General features: G+C 34.5%; 1 protein-coding gene across 3 annotated transcripts in view; it reads right to left on the bottom strand.

Moving 5' to 3' along the window:
- RNPC3 (RNA binding region (RNP1, RRM) containing 3) overlaps positions 1–23851 on the bottom strand; it is a 28099-nt gene extending 4248 nt beyond the window's left edge. For all 3 annotated transcript variants that reach the window (XR_006514486.2, XM_070486941.1, XM_014865257.3), the window contains exons 1-13: positions 23266–23851; positions 21808–21855; positions 17367–17485; positions 16382–16465; positions 15884–15995; positions 14740–14808; positions 13442–13584; positions 9546–9671; positions 6420–6571; positions 3706–3864; positions 2530–2624; positions 2383–2441; positions 23–155 (exon numbers count right to left, since the gene is read on the bottom strand). Coding sequence is in view for 2 of the 3 variants with exons in the window: in XM_070486941.1 (XP_070343042.1) it covers positions 23–155; positions 2383–2441; positions 2530–2624; positions 3706–3864; positions 6420–6571; positions 9546–9671; positions 13442–13584; positions 14740–14808; positions 15884–15995; positions 16382–16465; positions 17367–17485; positions 21808–21855; positions 23266–23460 (1494 nt within the window). In the remaining variant the exon portion in view is untranslated. The remainder of the gene's footprint in view (positions 1–22; positions 156–2382; positions 2442–2529; positions 2625–3705; positions 3865–6419; positions 6572–9545; positions 9672–13441; positions 13585–14739; positions 14809–15883; positions 15996–16381; positions 16466–17366; positions 17486–21807; positions 21856–23265) is intronic.
- Positions 23852–24115: the final 264 nt, after the last annotated feature.

Genomic DNA, 24115 nt, shown 5'->3' with positions numbered 1-24115 from the left:
AACAGATTGACTTAAAGGATACAACCACCATAGGTTTTCCAAAAAGAACATATCCGTTAGCTTCCTTTAAGGCTTTTGCTGCTGCTTTTTCATTTGGAAGTCCAATGAAAGCTTGTCCTTTCATACGACCTTCTTTCATCAAGCGTATATCAAACCTAGAAGTCAAAGAAGAGTGGTTTTGATTCAAAGAAGGACAAACAATTTTGATGAAGTGAATGGGAATGTGTTGAACAATTTAAAATTTTGCTATTTCAGAGTAAAAATGACTACACTGTCTGATTAACACGTTAACTACTCAGGCTTTCTAAAATTATATTTTGTATTCTGTTCTAAAATGGATTCTATCTTTTTTTAGCTATGATAAATAGATGTGATCTAAAAATTATATTACTAGCAAGTATAAAAGCAAAGCTCAAGTTTTTATCTCATATCTCTATTTAAAAAAAATTTCATGCAGCCAATTCAATACTATCTAGTGAAGTGACAAAAAAACAACTATATAACCAAGAATAGAAGGGCTGACAGGAACCATAGAAAAGTAACGTAGGATTTCAGAGTAGGAAAGGACCCCACTGATCATCTAGTCAAAACCATCGTTTTACAGGTGATGTCTACAGAGACTGAGTGACTTTTTCACGGTCATGCAGATAACTAAAGTTAGATACAGAAACACAAACCAGATCCTTTTATTCCAAGTATAGTGTTCTATTATTTCTTAGTGTACTAATATTTCAACATTTTCAAGAGAAAAGTATATTGAAAACTAATTTAAAAAATCAGACTGTAATTACAACTAAAGTATTGCCTACCATTTAGATAGTCTATATGACTACCAAAGCATATAAAATATTTAAAAGTATCAATTAAAAACAGTGAAATTTTCTTTTTTTAAATTCACATGACTAGTCCCATGGGAAACATTATAATTTATTATTTTGATATGTACAGCTTTCTCAATACAGAATCATTTGTTCTCCTCAAATTCTAATTGCAGGCAATACTGGAAATAGAGGGAAAGGATGTATACATATATACATAGGTACGTATTCACATACATGAAATACATATATATTTTTCTTATAATTGTAATTCAAAGGTAGTAACAAGAAAAAGGATCAGTATTTTGCATGGCATGCAAAAGCAGCTTTTGGTATCCTCATCAAAAGAGATATCTGCCACTAATGAAGATAAATAGAGAATTTTAAGACATGGTACTTTACTCCTTGTGCATACCTATCTAAAAAGATACACAGGACAGATAAGACTTTAAAAGTATTGATTTCACATGAAGATTAAAACAAAATTAGTCTTGAGCCACTTCTCTATTTTACCTCAAGAGTCTCTCTCCTTACCTTTTTTATTATTCCCTACTTCTAAGTTATATGGCCAAAGGTCTCATATAACTTGGAGCTAACTGACTTGGAATTTTAAAGAATGAAATTCTAATTCTAAACATTAGCTCTTATATAATTTACAAATCATATTCTTCTCTTTTGCTCTCACAAAATTGGGAGCCTTGCTTAACGCAACCCAATTAAAAGAAGAGAAGTTACAGCCAGGGTAAGAATCTAAAAGAAAAATTTGCCTAACTGCTCTATATTCCTGAATGAGTTATTAAACAGTAGCTCTCCAAGTGTAACCTTTGGGCCAGCAACTTTGGCATCATCCATGAACTTTTTGGAAACACAAACTCATGGGCCCAACCTGAACCTAGAAAATCAGACTGTCCGGGGAGGGACACAGGAAACTGTTTTAGCAAGCTCTCCAGGTGATTCTTAAGCAGGTTAAAGTTTGAGAACCATTACTTAAGAGCTGGGGATCAAGGCTAGAATCTATGATGATGAAGCTTGTTTCTATAAATAAAGTTTTTAATGGAACTCAGCCTGAATATTCCTTTATGTATCACTTATGGCTGCCTTCAAGGTAAAAAGACAGAATAGAGTACTTACAACAAACACCATATAGCCTGCAATAAAATAAAATTATTAAATTTTTACTACCTGCCCATTTACAAAGAAGTTTTCAAACTCTTGCTCTAGATGACTAAAAGATTAATTATGCAACACATAAGAGAAATTTCTTCATATAATTTTTATCTCTTAAGGGGAAACATTGGAATAAAAGGGGGTTAATTTGTAATGGATAAAAAAAAAACACAAGGCTAGCCGCAGCGGTTTAGTGGGTAAGTTTGGCACGCTCTGCTTTGGCAACCCAGGTTCAGCTCCCAATGCAGAACTATGCCACTCATGGCGTGCTAAGGCAGTGACCTACATACAAAATAGAGGAAAACTGGCAACAGATGTTAGCTCAGGGAAAATCTTCCTCAGCAAAAAACAAGTAAACAAAAGAACCCCATAATTTGAGAATACAACAGCCACTTACATTATTCGTTGTGTTTCTGATGAAAAGTCAACATATCTTCCAAAAATAAATTTAAGGTCCTAGAATTTCAACAAGAAAAAGACAGATAAGGAAGTCCAGAAAAAAAAAAAGTAAAACAATAAAGTCAATTTATAAATTTAAACTTACCTTTTCTTGAACATGTTTAGCTAAATTCTTTACATAAATTCTACAGTTTGGTTCACCAGGCTCATAACTTCTAAAAACCGGAAGTGTTTCCATTTCTTATTTAAAAAAAAACCAACAAGGATATAAAATTAAGATATTTTCATCAATTTTTTAAAGAAAAACCATAACATTCAAATATAAATGTTAAATAGACAAAATAAGCATTATGAAAATGTTAAAACCACAGAACTTAACAGCAATGCTATTAATAGTATGAAAATACTCATTAAAAATCTGAAGTGATAATATGAAAAGTTAAAAATTTTCAGACATCTAGAAAAACTAAAATTTATGCAATAAGGTATTTATTATTAAAGCTTCTTTAAGATGAGTTACTTTATGAAAAAGACTGAAGTCAATGAAGATGTCATCAATCATTTGTGCAACTGTTTTGCTTAAAGTCAATTTCCCAAACAACGAGGCACCAATATATTGAAATGTACGAATGAAATATACAAATATAATAATAGAGTATTTCAGACAAACTATGGCTTCTGAATCCCTATACAGCTACTCCTATTTAGTGTCAGTAATCTGCTCCTGACAACTAGATGTTCTATGCAAAAATGCTAGCTGGAAGTTTATTTCCCATTATTATGGGAAAAATTATTATGTGTTATACACCCATCTAAACCCCCTAAATATTTTCCTAAAACGTATTAAAACAGGAATAATCCATTTGAAATAAAAAACTATCATGTTAGGATACAAAAATCCTTAAACCAGACTTATAATCATCAAAAAATTAAAACTAAGTATTTTTTTTTTTAAACAATTAACTTGCAAGCATCTCAGACACAGTAGTGTGATGGTCTAGTAATTGGTTTTGGAATACAGAACTCCTGACTGTAGGCCTCACTGATTTGTTTAAGATGTCATATGAAAGTTTTAGAAATGAAAATAAAAATTTTTTCCAAACAAATACAGACTGGAAACATTGTATTGTGAGAGATACTTCCCTCTCTATAAAATATAGTTACTAAAAACCAAAAGTGGTGACTAAAAACAGTGACTGGAGAGATGTTTTGAAGTATGTGCCTTAATTAAGGTAAATAACATGAAGAAATTGGTGTTTTGTTTCTGAAGGATTAAAGAAATGTAAAATGAAATAAGCGTTGGTTTATTTCATGAAATTACCTTCTCTAGAAATTCTGCCCTTTTCCAACTCTCTTCTAGAAATACATTCTGATGGCATTTCATCAGAGTCTTCTTTAATCTCCTCTGCGATGTTCAAATTAGGTTTTGGGAAGATTTTTCCAAATCCGGTATTGGCATCAACTTCAGTAGTGGATAAATCTAAGAGTTAACATTTAAACATCAGACATTAAAACTCCCTCCCTTCAAAATAGTTTTTGTTTTCCATTTTTAACTTTTAAGATATCTTTTGGCACTAAAACTCTTTGGTGATTTTCTCAATGCTTTAGAACAGGGATAGGCAAACTTTTTCTGCAAAAAGATTCAATATTTTAGGCTTTGGAAGCCATATAGTTTCTGTCATGACTATTCAACTCTGCTACTGTACCATGGAAACAGCCATAGACAATAGCTAAACAGCCAAATGGTTGCTTTGTGGTGCCATTTAGAGGGTCAGCAGAGTGGAAAGAAAATGAATTTATTTTCAACATACTTCATTTGAAGTGCCAGAGGGGCATCTGATGAAAATGTTTAGACAGGTAGATGTGTGTTTTGGGGGGCAATAATCAACATTTTGTTTAACCTACCCACTCTGAACTATTAATAATTAAGTGAAAAGAAATTTGCAATTTATTACATAAATTACATAACTACCAAAGGCATTCTGCTAATGAGATGTAGTCATTCAAGATTATTTATTCAATGGGTATAATGACTTCATAACACTACATCAGAATATTGTGAAACAAACAACCTTCAACGGTCTCATGATTAAAAGATTAAAATTAACACATTATGCTGGAATAAACTTCATAAAATAAGACACTTCCATTTGAGGATATTGAAAAAAAAATACATTAAGCATCCCTCCATCAAAAAAAACGACCAATCCTAATCTTGGCCCTATAAGAAGTAAAGAAAAATAAGTATTTGCACACTTAAGAAATTATTCGTTCAATTAGAAAAATTAAGAAACATGGTGAACTTTTTATTTTAGACAGCAACAGAATAGATCTCACTCAGAAAATATGAATTTTAGCTTCAGCAAAAATTAAACTGGCATGGGGGAGAGGGCTGGGAAGGATAGGGTTAAACATTCACTAAAAAATTTTAGTGATATTTAATAAAAACGAAACCAAAAAAACCTCTAGGAAGCTGAGATGATGATGCAAAGAACATGCGACATTTAGGATTATAAATGCCTTTTCGGTATGTAGAAAAACTATTGTATAAACAGACCTCCTGTGTCCTCAAGGCATCAATAAGAGAAAAACTTTTAAAACTGCTTCTACTGTTTTCAGTATTACTACTTGACACTGATGTAGAATGAGATGACTGTCCCCCTCTCATATACATCTAAACCTTTGAGTAAAAACTAAGCTTAAATAAAAATTTGTGTCAAGGGGTGACTAGCCATGAGATAAGAAAGACACACATACAAAAAAATGTATATAAATATTGAAACACACAAAAAAGGAGCTGTGTGGAAAGGGAATGCATTCTCACTAACCATCAGAGACAGGAACTAAAACCAGTTAGTTTTTCATTCACTACATGTGCAATACTTACTATAATTCTATATTCACACAAGTGTTCAAAGATATATATACAAAAATGTATATTGTAGTATTTTCCGTAACAGTAAAAAACTGGAAACCACTTCAACTTTTATCAACAGAGTATGATTAAATAAAGATTGATATAACTATATTACAGAGTATTATGCAACCACAAAAAAAGTAAAGTATATATTTTTATGTTGACATAGTAAGCTACTCCTACTAGACTTTAAACTCCAAAAGATCACAGACCATGTCTAACTTGTCCTCTAGGGCCTAGCATAAAGCCTGCTATGCTCTATGCTTTCCCTAAGTCCTTACTGAGTCAATGACAAATCCTACATAAAACATAACGCTCACTTTAAAAAAAGACAGAGAGAAAATGTGTTTACACACGTATATGATAAGGCCTGAAAGGATATCTTTACACCAACTTATTAACCATAATTATTTCTAAGTAGTGAGACGGGAACAGTGGGGTTTGAGGCGTAAACTTCCTAAAATTTTACTTTACATGCTCCTGTTTTGATTACATTTTCTGTAAGTTGGTATTACTTCCAAAATTAAAAAAAAATTACTAAAGAACAAAGGAATACCATTGTATTATATTGATGCCTAAAAGAAGCAGAAAAAATTCTGTAATTTCAATACATTATCTTTAAATTTAAGAATAGTATCTTGGTAAACAACCTTCCATGTGTTCTGGAGGAAGAAAAAAGTACATGACATCTACAATTCACAAGATAGTCACTCTGCTTATTTTCTAGCCAATAATATAATTATACTAATAAAACCACAGAACATCACATTTAACAATCAATAAATAAAATAAGTCAATACAAGAAAAATAAGTCAATACAAGAAACTCTTCTATTTATTTTTAGTGTAAACATCAGCAAAAACCAGACTAAATTTCACCCTAGATTTCATTACTAGCAAAAGCCAACTGTGACAATCTCGCCATTAAGCACTCATTTTATTTACATAAAAAAAGTTCAAAATGGACAGTATTCCATGATGTCGAGAAGACCTAACTGCATATTTTAAATATACTTCACAAATACTAAAATAGAGAAACATTATACATAGAATTCTAACATAAAAAGCTGATTGAGAAGAATTTTTACATAGCATATTAAAGAACTAGAATATGCTTACCACACTTCTGTTCGTCGTAAGTTTGTTCCTTTTCTAAATCTTTCTTAAATGCAGCCACCATGTCAGTAGATATATGGAATTCAATTTTTTTACTACCTACAGGTTGTGGTTGGTCAAACACATCCGAAGGTAACAGCACTGGATGTAAATTGCTGTTTATAAACAATTACAGCATTACTTTATAATTGCAAATAAAATCCTAAGTAAAACATTATTTCATATTTACTTTAAATTTAAAAAACTAACACTGATAAAGCACTCACAACACTATAGGCAGTGCACAAAGTAACTTACACTTACTACTTCCATAAACCCTAACAAATGTTCTAATACTATTAAATTCCTATTTTAGATAAATAAGGAGACTGAGGTTAAGGGATGTTAAGTACTGCATAAAGTCATTCAGTAAATGACACAGACAGGACTTGAGCACTATTAAATCTATATTTACTAATATGCAAAAAAGCTCATTCTATGTTTAATATAGGATTATAAACTATATTCTGTATACTATATAATAAATCTATGCTGTCCAGTAGAGTAGCCACCAGCCACATGTGGCTAATGAGCACTTGAAATGTTGCTATCCAAATTAAAATATGCTGTAAGTATAAAATACATACCAGACTCTCACAACTTCGTATTAAAAAACAAGGTAAACATCTCAATAACTTTTTATATTAATTGTATGCTGAAATAATATTTTGGACATAATGGGTTAAATAAAATATATTATTAAAATTAATTCCATCTGTTTCTTTTTTACTGTTTTAATGTGGCTATTGGAAAAATCTAATTTGGTTCACATTATTTATTTATTTATTTAATTAATTTATTTATTTACTTTGGTAAGGAAGATTGTCCCTGAGCTACCATCTATGCCAATCTTACTCTATTTTGTATGTGGAATACCACCACAGCATGGCTTGATGAGTGTTGCATAAGTCCGCATGCAGGATCCAAACTCATGAATCCTGGGCCGCCAAGTGGAGTGTATGAATTTAACCACTAAGCCACTGGGCCGGGCCTTCACATTATTTATTTTTAATTGTTCAGTGCTGCCACAGAGATTAAAAGCATGGGACTGTGATGTCAAGACAAGTAACATGGGAAATACATCGTATTATTTATACTTAATGTGAAATAAGAAAAAAATTAAAGACCCAGTCTTTTAAAAATGGGAAAAAAAAAGTAATTTTAACAAACTCCTTTCTCAACTTATAAAGTTACTTACAAGTTCAAGGAAAATTTACCTTGTTAAAACTGCAATTAATAGTAATTTTCATTGGATAAAGGTATTAAAACACACAGAATTTTATGGCAAACAGGCAAGTAAAATTTCTGCCATAATTTCAACCAAAATCATGTTAACGCAAAATGTCAGAAAATCAGTCAAACGGAAAAAACGGGCAATATATTTCAAACAAAATACATATAACGAATATCATTTCATTGGCAATTTCTGTACTACAACAAAATATTCAAGGAACAGTGGAAAGTTGATTCACATCTAATTAACTTCTTTCATATTCATAGCCCTGACCTTTACCCCAAATTTGCTTACTCACTGAAAAGTTTATTATAAGATAACATAGTCTGAAAGAAATTTTTTTTAAATGTCAATGGCATTACAATGGCTCCCTCAATAAATTCAAACATCTTAGCCTAAGACTTAAGGCAGATCTCTCTCCACATCCTTCTAGTTTCCATCATTTCAATCTCTATCCAATAAATTTTCCTACCTCTACAAACTTTCCTTTTACTTTTTCATTCACACTGGGTATCCTTTCCTTGACTAATTTTTGCCTCTCATCTTTCAAAGCCCAGATGAAATGTCTCCTCTCTCTTAAAGTCTTTCTAGATTTCTTAACTAGCTGTGACCTCTCCTTTCTCACAACCCTTCAGTTCTTAGTTTATATCTTTTTCTTTTTCTTATGTCATTTATTATAACTTCTAACGCAATAGTCATCTATGCATATGGCTTACTGCCCATAAGACTGTGAACTCACTCTTTGAATAGATAGCACTAACCTTTGGACACATGCTCCAAACCACACATGATATTCAGCAGAGAACTTTATCACACATTCAATAAATATTTAAAGGCACTTCGGTAGGTCCTGTGTGCTAAGCTAAGATGTGTGAATTTTTATCCAATTGGCTACTTTTAAGTCAAAAAATGTTTCATATTGGTAGTGGAGTCAGGAGGAATGAATATAATTTCATATAAACACACTGGTGATTCCATTATCAAAACTGAATGCAGGAGGGGAAAAAGACAGTGAAAGGACACTAAAAGAGTATTGCTTTGGGGGCTGGCCCCGTGGCCGAGTGGTTAAGTTTGCACACTCCACTTCGGTGGCCTAGGGTTTCGCTGGTTTGGATCCTTGGCGCAGATATGGCACGGCTCGTTAGGCCATGCTGAGGTGGTGTCCCACATGCCACAGTTAGAAGGACCCACAATTAAAAATATACAACTATGTACTTTGGGGATTTGGGGAGAAAAAGCAGAAAAAAACAAAAAGAAGATTGGCAACAGTTGTTAGCTCAGGTGCCAATCTTTAAAAGGAAAAAAAAAAGAGTACTGCTTTGAAGAATGTCTTAAGTGCCTACAGGATACACTGAGCAGGCAAAAAGGAGGAAGCTGGAAAAGAAGACTTCAGGTCTCAGTAGGTTAAAGCTAAAGATAGAGATTTGGTATCTATTAGCTTCAAAAGGTGAAAGCAGAAAAATTAATGAGATTAATAAGGAATATAAATATATGAACAAAAGATCATGGACAGAAGCACATGGAACCCAATATTCAAAAGAAAAAGAGCGAGCAAGAGAGAGAGAATGACACGAAGGAAAAGAGCAAGAGAGGCAGTAAGATGGGAGATTAAAAAAAAGAGAGAATGATAATGTAAGATTAAGGCTGGACAATTTTGAGACCCAGGGTAGTCAAAAACATCAAATGCTGGTCAACTGTGACACAATTATGAATATTTGTGAATCTGGCAAATAGGAAGTTACTAGTGAACCAAACAGACGAATATGAAATAAAAGCCAGACTGAGGAATGACATGAGTTAAGCAAGTAGGCAAAGAACATACAGAACCTTTATTTCATAATTCAAAACAAAGTTACCTGTGTGAAGCAGGTGAAGGTGTAATCAACATATCCTTTATTTTTTGCTTTTTTCTCACGTGGCGCTGCTTTATTGTTTTTGGTCTTTTGGGCTGAAGATTTGCTAGTTCCATTAGTTTGGTCATTCTACATTGGAGGAAAGGAAAGTGAAAATAAAATTTCTTATGGAAAAGCATAGCTATTTACCACTGTTGTCTGCTAAGCTTAAATATGCATTCGGGCTTATAAATTATAAAATGATTTGTGTACAGCCTAAGCGTAATTTCTAAGCCATCAATTAAGATATAAATTTGATAAAAGCTCAAATTCTAAATCTCCTTGCTCACCTTTCATCTTACTTTGAAGGAAACAAAAATCTATTCAGTTGTGATTTATCAATTTTTAAAGATACGTTTCATTATAAAAATTATTATTTGCCCAAATAAGAATGGTTGGACTTAATGCCAAAACATTGAACAGGATACACTAATACAATCTATGTAACTATTTTGCTCTTTTCTTGACTGATATTCAAAAGACCTTACGAACACAGTAAAATTACTTCCATTTATAGTCTAATTACTACAGAGCCTGGATTGAAGTATTTTCATTTAAAAAACCTTCTGTGGGGCCAGCTGCATGGCCTAGTGGGTAAAGTTCTGCATGTTCGGCTTTGGCAGCCCAGGTTCTCAGGTTCAGATCCCGGGTGCAGACCTACACCATTTGTCAGCCATGCTGTGGCAGTGACCCACATATAAAATAGAGGAAGATTGGCACAGATGTTAGCTCAGAGTAAATCTTCCTCATCAAAAAAACTCTTCCTCACCAAAACAAAAAAAAATTTGCACATAATTGTTGCAAATCAACACTTATGTAAACAAGATAACTTACTTGAGAACAAAATTTTCAAGTCCTATACCCTGAAGTAGCTTGTAAGTAACAATCAAGGTATAACAATTGATACCTTGTACATAGCTTGTCTCCATTACCAGTATGTGTAATATCTGGAACAGATCTTTTTTAAGCATTTTTGTATTTTCCACAGGATCAGATACAGTGTTTCCACAGAGCAGGCTCAAAAACCACTAGTCACAGCTCTACTTCTCTAGTTATATTTGTGAAACTTGAAAGCAAAACAAACACAATAAAATGCAAAGGAGGAGGAGGAGAGTGTGTTTAAAATAAGTTTTAAACCTTCCCTAAGCAAGGAAAAATGAAAACAAATACTGTAAATTTTTAAAGCCTCTTTACAACCATGGCTTGTGAAAAATTTTATGAATAAATCCAGTTATACAAAACATGTCTACATTCACAAATTGCTCACCCAAAGTATACTAAGCCTCTACAACAGTGTCTGGCATATATTAGGTAGGTAATCAATATATATTTGCTGAACAAATAAATAGTACCATTTTTTTTTTTAACATTTCTAGAAGATAACAGAGAAGCATGAAACCAGAGATTGATTCACACAAAGGCTTTGTTCTCATGACTCAAGATGAATTATTTGCAGAATTTCTTACTATATCCCTAAAATGGAAATCTAAATGAACAAAACAAAAAAAAACAAAAAAGGTTCTAGCTAGTCTAAAGTATTTCTTATTGCTATCATTATTTTTATTAAGAAAGTAAGATTTACAGAGATTAAGTAATTAACCTAATGCAACACTCTGCAGCATTGTTCTTTATTTAGCAGTAAGTTACAGTCTATTGAGAACTGCCAGCCTTTCTAAATGCCTCTGTTCAAAGCACTCTATTCACTCCCACTTTGTAGTTTCAGCCCTGCCTACATTTTGATCTTAACTCTTTCCCTAGAAAAAGAACATATATTGAGCCAGTACTTCAGTAACCACCCCTGGGTGTCTAGCAGTTAAGATTAGGCACTCTCACCGCTGCGGCCCGGGTTCAATTCTCAGTCAGGGAACCACAACACCTATCTGTCAACTGTCATACTGTGGGGGCTGCACGGTCCTGTGATGCTGAAAACTATGCCCCTGGTATTTCAAATATCAGCAAGGTCACCCATGGTGGACAGGTTTCAGCTGAGCTTCCAGACTAAGACAGATGAGGAAGAAGGCCCTAGTCACTCACTGCCAAAAAACTGCCCATGAAAACCTTATGAACAACAGCAGAGCACTGGCTTCTACAGCACCAGAAGGTCAGAGGATGGTGCAAACAGACCAGGTAGAGTTCTGCTCTGCTGTACACAGGGTTGCTAGGACTCAACAAGCACTAACAACAACAACAAATTACTTAAGTGGACATTGAGTCAACAGATGTCAAATTGCTGCTGATTATTTGTATATGTTTCCCAGTCTGGGTTTTGGTTGACTCAGGTCAACGACTCCTTCTGTATCTTGACTCTTCTGTGCACAGTTACCTAAGATTCCCATTTGCCTATATGGGTCTTTGAGCCTCAGGGCTGGCAAATTAGAGCCCAACAACCAAATCAAGCCAACTGCCTGTGTTTATAAACAGAAAGTTTTGTTTGAACACAGCCACATCCACTCATTCAGGCATTATCTATGGCTGCTTTCCCACTCCAAAAGAACCCTTTGGCCCTATACAGAAAATGTTTAGCAATTCCTATTCTAGGTTATGCTGTGGATTACATACCTGAACCTTAACAACTTACTGTTTTAAGACAGTCTTTAAATAAAATATATGTAGATCATCAAGAATAACCAATAAAAAGAATAATTTATCTGCAGTAGTTACTACAAATAATTTTGTATTAAATCCTACAGAGTTGCTCTAGAAATTTTTCTGAGGTGAGTAAAGTCCAGGAGAAGAAGCTGACAAAATATGAATACAATTTACTTCTGTTCTCATTATTTGAAAGTAACGAGAGTCCCATAAAGCCTCCACAAACACTAAATTAGAGAATGATGAATCATTGTCTATAGGGGAAATTCAGGATTAGGTTCCCGCAAGCTCACATTTCATCAACTGATCAACACATATCTTGTTTTATGTGTGTTTCTGTTTAAGGATGCTTTATCTAACACACACAGTTACGTGCTACAAAATGATCCACATTTCGGTCCACAATGGACCACATATATAATGGTGGTCCCATAAGATTAGCACGATATAGCCTAAGTATAGCCGTATTATCTAGGTTTGTGTAAGGACACTCTGATGCTCACACGATAATGAAATTGCCTAACAACGCATTTCTCAGAACGCATCTGTCATTAAGTGGTGCATGACTGTATGTTGTCGATTCATAAACGCTGAATTCAGTCAATAGCACGATAACTCATGCCTGAACAAAGTTTATCTAACACATGTATTTTCTCCATAAAGCACATCACAGTCTTCCTGATCTTGAATTGAAAACATTTCAACACTATGCTTGGGGACTATTTTAAACACCAAAATCACCAACAAACAGCACAAAAATGTGAAAAACATGGTACTAAAAAAGACCACAGAAAGGACAAGGAGCTACTGAAACAAGAAGGCAGACTGTCACCTTGTTCTACCCCATCTAAGAATGTGCAAGTTGAGCAACTCAAATTTTCCACCATCTGCATATGGCTATGTTCACAAAAGACCATAAATGCAGTGCAAGTATTGATTTTTGGGTTACAACTAACTTTTACCAACCTAGCCACATTAAAAAATATAGAATCCACAAATAATGAAGATCAACTGTACTTTATGATACCATAATCATTCATCTAAAAAAATTACTCACGATACAAAAATTTTTCCTTAAGTCTTGACATCTTCTCTCAGGTTTCAATCTATACTGACTACATGTTTGAGGGGTTGGGGGCTAGGAACAGACAAATTTTAATGATCCTAAATTATGAAAGATTATATGCAAAATTTTAAAAGAGCTAGAGAATCACTTTCCCAATAGTCTACGTTTCTTGGAATCTAAACAAGTATTATTTGACATTACAAACCTTTGTCGGTCTTCATCATCACTGCTTTCATATTCTGATTCTTTACTAGATAGTTCCTCATCCTCATCTGGCAAAGGAGGTTCCTCTGGTGGCTGAGGAGATGTAGGTGGAAGAGGTGCATGTAATGGCATATAGTCTTCATACTAATTAAAAGAACAAAACGAAAATACTATAGCAATCTATGTTTATGGAATACAAAAACCATCCACCCAGACACAATTCTCATATCTCTCTACCTCATGACATTCTTTGACACATTTAACATATATTGAGGGAACATCTGCTGTGGCAGACTGCTAGCTGATCATAAAACTTGTTTCTTTTTCCTTGGCATCTAGCTGGACTAAATTTCCAAACTACAAGATCCTTTGTAGTTAGATCTCACCATGTAACTGCGTTTTAGCCAATGGAATGTTAGCATAAAAAACTTCCATACATATAATCCTCTCTCCCTTCTTGATCTGCAAGTTGCATGGTAATGTCCTCACCAAAACCTGAGAATGCACATAGTGAAGATAACTTAGGTCTTTTGAATGACTCAGTAGAGCAGAACATCATTCTGCCTTACTTTTGGAATGAACTTGACATGAACAAGAAATAATTCACATTGTTTTAAGTGACTAAGATTTCAGTTTTATTTGTTAACAGCAGCTAACATAGTCTTAACTAACATCCCTGCAACGTTCCAGGCATTGAGGTCTTGGCTTACAAAGAAAAATTATGAAGCCAAGAGTGTACACATTAGAAAAGCAGCCAAAATACAACAGAAAAGCAAATTTTCCATTTAAATGTTAGTAGTCAAGATAATTTCTCATTGCTATTATCTAAAAAACTAAGAGTATCATAGCAAAATAACTAAAATTATTCAAGAGCAGACACAGGCTACTAACTAAATTGGTAGATTTGCATAGCAAATTCTAATTTAAAAAATTAGCAAACTTTCTTGTCTTCTGCAAATGAAGTTCTATATGCAATAAAACCAGAACATAAATTTTAGAAAATTAAGTTGGTTAAATGCAATTATCTTATAGAACGGCACAACTGTCTGGATCAAAAGATTGAACAATAACACTGGTAGAAACAATGGCTTCTATTACCAAAAGCACCTCTTTCATGTTTTGGCTTTCTTCCACTTTCAGCTCTCCACTTGACTATCATCACATTAACTTTATATTTGTTCCTTCTTTTCAATATGCATTAGAAGTCACTAGCACAACATTTAAAAATGTTAGCATCAATATTCCCACCTTGAGAAGAGAAATTTAAAATCTTAGAAAAAATCCTAAGAGCTTTCTTACCATGGGAGGTCGTGCAGTAATTGGTCCAAAAGGTGTGGGTAAATTCATTTTATTCATAAGATGAAGCACCTTAAAGTAATTAAACATTTAAAATCACATAGTGAAATGATGATTTGACTCATCTTATATTTTACATAATTAAAAACTTTGCAATAACACTATTGAGTAATTTTTTGCCTTTATAATCCCTGGACAGGGCTAAAACTAGCCCCTAGTATATCTCATATCACCCTTCCTAAAATGTTTGTCAATTCTACTAATGCTATTATTCTCATTATTAAAAATGTCACTTTCTTGCAATGTTAAATCTACGAAATGTTGTGTCTTTTTCCCTGATTACTAATTATAAAACAGAGAGAAGCAAAATAAAGGAAATAAACATCCATATTTTGTACTTCAAAGAAGTATCTTATTACTGTCAATACTTTGAAGCATTTGCTGAGGGTCCACTATGTCTTTTCCTTTAAGAAAGAATCTCTACATTAAACATGTATGCTAAGGTAACAAAGAATTACCAGAAATTATATTTCCCAAATTAGCTTATGTTTATTACACTAATACTAAACATATTAGTATGTTTATATTATAGTTTACAAAAGGCTTTACTTGAATGTAGAAATATTTCATTCCTTTTTGCAATGGACTGAGTGTTTGTTGTGTCCCTCCAAAATTCATATGTTGAATCCTAACCCCACAATTTAATAGTATTAGAAGGGGAGCCTTTGGGAAGTAATTAGGTCACAAGGGTAGAACCCCCAGGAAAGCGATTAGTGTCCCTTATAAAAAGGAACCCAGAGAGCTTTCTCACCCTCTTTCAGCTTTGTGATGATACAAAGAGAAAACAGTCATCTGCAACCCAAAAGAAGGCCCTCACAAGAAACCAACCATGCTGGCACCCTGATCTCCAACTTTCAGCCTCCAGAACTGTGACAATTTTTGGTTGTTTATAAGTCACCCAGTCTATGGCACTTAGTTATAGCAGCCTGAACTGACTGACATATCTTTAAAATATTATAGCATCATTGCCGGTCAGAATTTGTCTGATTAATACTATTATGAAAAAGCATGAGAATTAGCATGGAAAATAATTTATCAAGTTATATAAGCACTCACTTTGAGGAAAGTAAAGTTTTATTCTACTTACCTGTACATAGAACTTAGGCACACTTGCCAAAGCATTTACTATGTTTGCTAGGATTGTGCTGGAAGGTGGTGGGTACATATACTTGAGGCATGAATTGAGAGGAAAAGTCAGCCTAAAAAAAAATTATAAATTCTTATCATGTCTTAATAAGCTTCATATCAATAACTTGTAACCTGCTAGCATACAAAATTGCTCAAATGATTCAGTACTCTTAGATTAACCTTATTTCTAGTAGATCCAAATAAGTACATTTAAAAATAAACTTGCCTTGATTACATTAAAGAAAAATAAAGTATTTCTTAGAGCTTATCTTATAACCCTGCACATGTTGATGGAACCAAATTTAGTGACAAACTCTTATAGCCCAAAATGTTTAATCAACACATTAAAAATATTCATGACATACCCTTTAAAAGAAAATTTATCTTATTTATTATATATACAGTATATATATGTGTATGTATGTATGTATATATACTCAGAACAAAAAATGCTAACCCATGGTTTGGTGCAATTCCGTTTTCTATGGTTAAACAACCAAGTTCTTTCTTTTCTTTATCATCTTCCACAGGATCATCAGACCTAAGAAACACAGAATCAAAGTTGATCTGATCTTTAGAAACAGAGTGAAAAATTACATACAGAAAAGACATTATCTTTTCAAACATGGCATTATTAAAACAGTCCTATAATATGTAAAAATTTGAAGTATTTCTCAAGCAAACAGCAATGAAAAGGAAGGGAAACAGAATCAAGCTTCAGGAAATACCTCCTCTATTCCAATACTATACAAAGTATGCCACATTTTCATTTACTCTTCACAGTACCACTGTGAAGATGGTATGATAAACCTCACTGACCAAAAAAAACACCACACCTGAAGTTTACATGGCATAAAATCGTGACACTCAAATTTCTTTAATGTGCATCACAATCAACTAGAGGATTTGCTAAAACTCAGGTTGCTGGGGCGTTATCCTCCCCACAATCTCAAATTTCTGATTCAGTAGAACTGGGTTAAGACCCAAGAATTTGTATTGCCGTCAAGATCCATGATGGTGCAGCTGGTCCAGGGACCACACTTTGAGAACCACTAACATAAAGCCAATTTGTAAGGCTGTATAACTACAAAGAATTACAGCTGGGAACCAAATATTAGTCTTTGATATCAAAGCACGCCCATTCATGACACCCTACTATCTCTAGTACAACAAAGACTTTATACTAATTACCTTCCATCCACTTAAAGTGGAATGCTTTTCACCATCTCTCTTCCCACTTCACATTGATTAATTCCTAATATTAAATCAACACTCAGGTTCCTACTGTACAATTAGGACAAAAATAGACTATTTTAATGTACAGATGCAACAGATGTATCATTTACTGTTTTAAATTATTTACTTGCTAGTCTGAAAACAATAGCAATACAACTGATGAAAAAACACTGTAAAATGTTAGGAAAACTTAACTGTCTACATACCTTTTCTTTTTCTCACTGCATGAAGAGGGACATGGGGAATGAACTCGATCTTGCTCTTTTGCAAATTCAACAACTAAAGTATGACCTAAAAGTTTCAGCTGATGGAGTCTTGTCAATGCCTTCGGTTGGAAGAACAAAAGAGTAAAAATTTGCTAACTGTACCAAAAATTATTTGTTAGAGATCATATACAAAATAATTTATATACAGTTTTTGTTAATGCTGCTAACATTTCTTTAGCTATTTCTTACACATTTCTAAGCTCAGGCTGCCAAGGCTTTAATGATTATTAAGGGACTAATTCCCATCACTTAGCAAAACTAAAATCTGCTTGAATCCAACTCTGTCTATACCCAGGCAGCTGAAAATGGTTAGAAAAGCAAACATAATGAATTGGCCTGGTCTCATTTAAATTCATGACCACAGACATAAATCTGGGGGTGGCTCTTAATGAAGGCACACAATTACGTATTACGTATTACATTCTTAGTTCATTTTTTTCTATTAATCTCTTAGAGAGTATTTTGTACTTTCTTCTTGTTCCTCAACCTCACAATATTCCTCTCCCATTCTTTTAGCCTATGACCTCGCTTTCTACTTTGAGAAAAATGAAGCAACTAGATAGAACTTCACATTCCCAACATAACTCCCCACCTACCTGCATCTGTACCTACATATTCTACCTTCCATCTGATAACACATATTAACTATCCATGTTTTTATCTAAATCAAGTTGCTTCACTTGTATCCTATATCCCACCCTCTCTAATCTATTCAAGAGCCTCACTTCTACTCTCTGGAATTATGGGGGTGTTCTTACCTATTCTGCTAATTTTCTGTCCTCTACTGGATTATCTACATCCGAGACAAACATGCTCTTATTTCTCCCATCCTAAAATTTTTTCTTCTTCATCTATTGATCCCACTTACCACTGCTTGCTCCCTTTTTAATTACTCACAGTAAAATTCCTTAAGAGTTATCTAAGTCCTCTATCTAGAATTCCTCTCCTGTCTTCCAGTTTCAAACTCACTTCAATCAGGCTTACATTTACTCTGTCCACTGACACTGCTGGTCACAGGCAACAACAAATTCTATACTGCCAAGCCAATGGTCAACTCGCAGTCTTCAGTCTACTGTATTTTTAACACAGCTGATCACTCCCTCCTTGATATATGTTCTTCACTTGGGGTCAAGACACCATAGTTTCCCACAGTTTTCTTCCTAGCTCACTGGTTTCTACTCCTCAATCTCTTCGGCTTCTGCCTTCTGAAACTCTTAATGTAGGCATACTCCAGAGCCCTATTATTGGTCTTCTCTATCTAATCTCTTGGTGACCTAATCCAGCACCCTAAATTTAAATACCATCTGCATGCTAATGATTCCCTTCTTTCTAACTTCAGCCCAAACCTCTACGCTGAAGTCCAGGAACATATACCCAAACTATTGGATAGCTCCTCCTAGATGTCTAACAAACATCGTAAAATCAACACTTCAGAAACTGAACCACTAATCTCTCCTCATCCCCCTAAATGTTCTCCATCTGGAACCTTCCCCATTTCAGTTGATGGTAACTCCTTCTTCTCCTGACTCATGCCAAAAATCCTGGAATCATGCTTTACAACTCTTTCCCACATTGCATATGAAAGCCATCAAGAAATCCTGTTAGTTTCTACCCTCAAAATATATCCACAATCTAACCACTTCTTACTACCTCCACTGCTACCACGGTGGTCCAAGTAACCATCATCTCTAGATTGAATTACCAGAATAATCTTTTAACAGATCTTCTGTTTCTACTCTTTCTTGCCTTTCATCTATTCTCAACACAAAGTGATCCTTTTAAATATTATTAAGTCATATTATGTTACTGATTTGCTCAAAATACTCCAATGGCTCCCCATTTTACTCAGAGTAAAATCTAGGGTCCTTACAAAAAATATAGGTATGAACTCTATTAATACTCTGACCTCAAATCCAATCATCTCCCCTCAGTGCTTCAGCCACACTGGCTTCCTTGAACATAACAGGCATGTTCATTCACCTCCTAACTTCCTTCACTTCCTTCAAATTGTTGCTCAAATATGACCCTAACCACATTAACTGCAACTTAACCCTCCCCAGCCAGCACATTCCTGATTCTATTGCTCTTTTTCTTTTTTTCCCATAGCATTTATCATTTTCTAAAATAATAAACAATTTATTAAGTTTATTATTTATGGTCTGTCTCCCCTTTTGAGAATGTGAGCTCCAATGAGGGCAAAAATCTTTGTTTTATTCACTGATGTATCCCAAGACCTAAAGAAGCATCTAGCACATAGTAGGCACTTAATAGTTTTTGAACAAATGTAGGCCTTAACTGGGACTACAATTTTATTCTGTCTTTAGGCATCCTTATTTGACTCCATTATACAAAGCAAGTTTTAAAATATTTCAATAATTTTCCAGTCCCTAAATCAACTCTAGACCTCTTCACTATCAGTGGACCTTTGATTATCTGAAACACAAGTCATCTAAGCTGAATTACTTCAACTTTCTTCCTCTCAAAATTGTATCACACACAGTCTCTTCTTTTCAAAGATTTATGGCTTTTCACTTTTAATGTTAACTAATCTCCCTATCTAGCTCACTTTATTCTTAAACATTTCTCTTCCTCTTTTTTTTAAATCAATCAAGTGCACTCTAGCCTAAAAGTCCTGTCACTGCTATTATTTTCTCATTCCTTCTCTTCAATACAAACATTTCTCAAAGACAATGACCGGCTCCATGTCCTCTCTTCCAAGTTATTCTTGACCCTAAAACAATGTGGTTTTCATTAACATATTTTATTTATAATTTCTTATGCTATATTAAAAAAAAAGTCTTCTGAAAAAAATTTTAAAAATACATATAATGTGAAAATCTTCTGTAATACCACTCTCAGAGAAAGACATTAAGAATTTGGCATATACCTCTACTACATTTTTTTCTATGCATAAATTAACAAATATACCATTAGTTTTCCATAAATTAAAAGTTATGTCATACATAATGTTTTTCAACTTTATTCATGTACTCTATCTGGGCTACATGCTTTATTAATACATATTCATTCTACCTTAATTCTCTGACAGTCAAGTATATGGATATACGACAATTTAAGCTGTCTCTTCTCCTTACTGAGAATTTGGGTCATTTCTATCATTTCATAATAAAAAGTCCTTTACTAATAGGCTGTTCATTCCTCATTTTGTGTCACCACAGGATCTCATCTTCTTGAAACGCTCTTCTCTTTGCATCTATGATCATTTCTTTTCTAGTTCTACTTCCTTCCTAACTTCTCCTTTGGTCATCTTCGCTGGCTTGTCTTCCTGTGGGTAACCATATCCATTCACTTGATTGAAGAAACTCCATTTTTTATCTTGCCTCAGCACTAGACTCATATTTTTAACTGTTTTTAAAAGATTTCCATAGAAGTAGCACATTGACTCCTCAGAGTTAATAGATGACATTTGAATTATCTACCTTGCAAACATCCTCTGAATCCCGCCTCTGTCAGCTAATGTAATAACCCGATAACTAAGTCCAAAAATCTCAAAGTATTCCTGCTCTCAACTTCTACATCTATAGGGATCATAAGACTTACAAACTCAATCTCTACCAAGTATTTACCTTCTTCTTCCTTTGTCTTCTTATTGCCTTATTCAGATCCTTTCTCTTGTCCTGGCCATTATAACATTTCTCTTGTCTTGGCTTTCCATTTGGTCTTCTTACCTCTAACCTTTTCCCACATCTAATCTATTACATAAACACTACCAGATATCTTTCACAGACTTGACCATATTACTGGCTAACTCAAATGTATCGAGTATCTTTAGAATACCTACTCAACAAAATTCAATCCCTCTCTCCCACCCAAATTTAGACTCAATCTATTTTCCAAGTCCTATTTCCATTTCAACCCTTAGGTCTTGATCCACTTACAACTTTCCATGCCCCATAGCTTTACTAAATGTTCTCCAAACCTAGATGGTCCATCTCCCTTTGTTTTCTTCTCAAAATCCAACTAATCATTAAAGGTCCACATCAAAGGTCACCTCTTTGCAATTGATTCCCTAAGATTTTTTAAATATATATTTTCTCCCTTTAATACTTAAAATATCTTACTTTGCAACAGCTACAGAGGTAGTTATCAATCTTTGCATCCTTTGGAACTTATTGTTAATTACATAACATTACAATTCAATTTTAATTCACTTTCTAGTAATCTACTATTCTTATGTTTAAATCCGTAAATATTGTGCAAGATCTGCCAACTGACAAACCAAATGTAGCCTGTAACCAAACTCCTGAAATACAAATGCTTTCACTTTTAAAAAGTGTAGTTTAACATTATGTTTCATTTTCAAACCAAGATTGATAATAGAAAATTGTTGATAACCCTAATGGTAAAGAAAAAGTCATACCTTTACAGCTGCTTTTTCATTAGCGAAAGTAGCAAAAGCTGTATGTTTCTGAAAAAGAATTAAGATACACATTATTTCTAATATAATTTCAGTTTCTCATAAAAATGTCTGATATTTTACCAGTTGACAGTGATTTGACACATTAATAAAATCATAGAAAAATCAAGATCTTTTAACTGTTTATTAATTTCAGTACAGCGGTTCTGAATCTTTTTTGAATCAAACTTCTTTGAGATGAAAGCTATGTGGCCTTCTTCATATACAGGTGTGCACAGGCACACAATGTTTTATATATACATTCAAATAGTTCAAGAGACCAGAATTTAAAAAACTCCTACTAAACACAGAGGATCACACTTAAACCATGCAAAAATATAAAATATCTCCCATTTATAACATATCTAAAGATCTAAATTTTCCTCTATCCGGCCAAATGCAAAGCTTAAAAACTTGCCTAACATAAAATCATTCCTTAAGTGTATGTTTTCTTTGTGTTTTATCTTTTTAATAAGGGTTCAAAAGGAGAAGTCATTTTTAAATATAACCTGTAAATATCTTTTAAACCATCAGAAAAGGAACATAAGTCAAAAGTACATGAATCATTATGCTAAGGAAGAGTCCTTGTCAATGCTTATTAAAGTATTTGCAAGTTGTTTGAGTAATCATATCACACATTCTAATTTTTTCTTATCTGATCCAAGACGACCCAATTAAGTGTACTTAAACTGAATCACATGAATATTTGTATTTGCTGATATACATGAAGCTTTTATCAAAATCGGTCTTTCTTCTAACTCAGTAATTCTCAACGCTGGCTGCATATTACAGTCACCTGGGAGACACTTTGAATCCATTGATGTTTTACCCCATCACAGACCATCTCCCCATTTTAATGGAGAGAAATCCATCTAAAACACCTTCAGGTATAAAAACGAATAATTACATTCCTGTAATATTGTTCCCTAAAAGATTCCTTAGGGAAATTTTTACGAAGAACTTCGTCAAAAACCTAGTTGAAATTCTGTAACTAGTTTACTCAAGTTACTATTGTAGTTTCTCCTCTATTTTGATACGTTTTAACACTGGCTTATAAATGAACCAAGATCTTTAAAAAGGCCTTTATTACACATTTCTGACAGTACTCTAACAGAAATACCCCCAACTTCAGACAAGTTTTGAGATTCTCAGGATGAGTCGCAAAAGGGAATATAACTACGCTATTTTCCACTCTCCTGCCTTGCCTTTCTCACTTGCCCTTTTCCGCAGCCCTGTGACTAACCTAGGCTCCAGCCAATTCAAACTTGACTTGGCACGCAAGATACTTAGATGTGAAAGAGGAAAGATGGGGAAGGGCCTCTTCCTACTCGTTTCTGTCTTCTTCCTTCTGTCAGACCTGCCCCTCCCTGGGTCACCAGCCAAGGGCCTTCCCGGGAGGCTGAGGACTGGGCACGCCCTTACCAGTCGCCCCTTATCGGACAGGACGCGCACCGACTGTGCCCCGAAATACTTCAGCAAGTCCTCTTTCTCCTCCGCGCTCAGCTCTGCTGGCAGGTGCCGCACCAGAAGGGTTCGGTCGCCCCGCGGCGGAGAAAGCGAAGCAGAGCTCTGGCATCCTCTCGACATCGTCGGCAGCGGCTGCTCGGGGGCCGCCATCTCTCTCGCGGAAACAGCAACAGGAAAGCCGAAAAAAGAGCCGCAGAAAAAATGCAGCAATCGACGGAAACTGAGAGAAAGCCGTATTTTTCCGCCTCGCGCTAAGGATTCTGGTTAACAAAGAAATACCGCGAAAAGTAGTCAGCTTCTCGCGAGACCTTTGCCACGGAGGAGTGACACCTGTTCAGAGACCCGTTCCTCAGACAGCAGGGAGAGGTTTTACAGTGACGGGAAAGCAAAGTGATTTAAATTCCAGGTAGCTGTTGAAAGTGTTAAGAGCAAAAATTCGCCCGAGAGAGGCGTGAGGATTTAAAAAGTTGTCAAAGAAGGAATCTCAGGCCGTGAAGGAAAGAGGCTGTAAACCCAGACAGAAGGAGTCACTGCTACGCATGGGCGGGGAGGGGGGTTGGGTGGAAGGAGCGAGTCTGTGCTGGCGCAAGCGCAGTGTGGAGCTGGACTGGCAGGGCTCCTGATCCTGGTGTTTGGGAAAATACAGCCGAAGCACAGGAGGGGAGGGGATCTTGGTGTAGGAATGTGAGGTGTGTATTTATAGTCTGAGGATAGTAAGGCCTAAAGATAGCAGGTTCTTTCTTCAGCTAAGGGTCCGGGTAGGTGGACAACTCAGTTTAAGGAACAAAAAGTTGAGACAAAAAAG

This window comes from Equus asinus, chromosome 16 (assembly GCF_041296235.1).
Source record: "Equus asinus isolate D_3611 breed Donkey chromosome 16, EquAss-T2T_v2, whole genome shotgun sequence".
In the NCBI taxonomy this organism is placed as follows: domain Eukaryota; kingdom Metazoa; phylum Chordata; class Mammalia; order Perissodactyla; family Equidae; genus Equus; species Equus asinus.
Note: the sequence above shows the minus strand (reverse complement) of the source record. Positions and strands in the feature narration are given on the sequence as shown.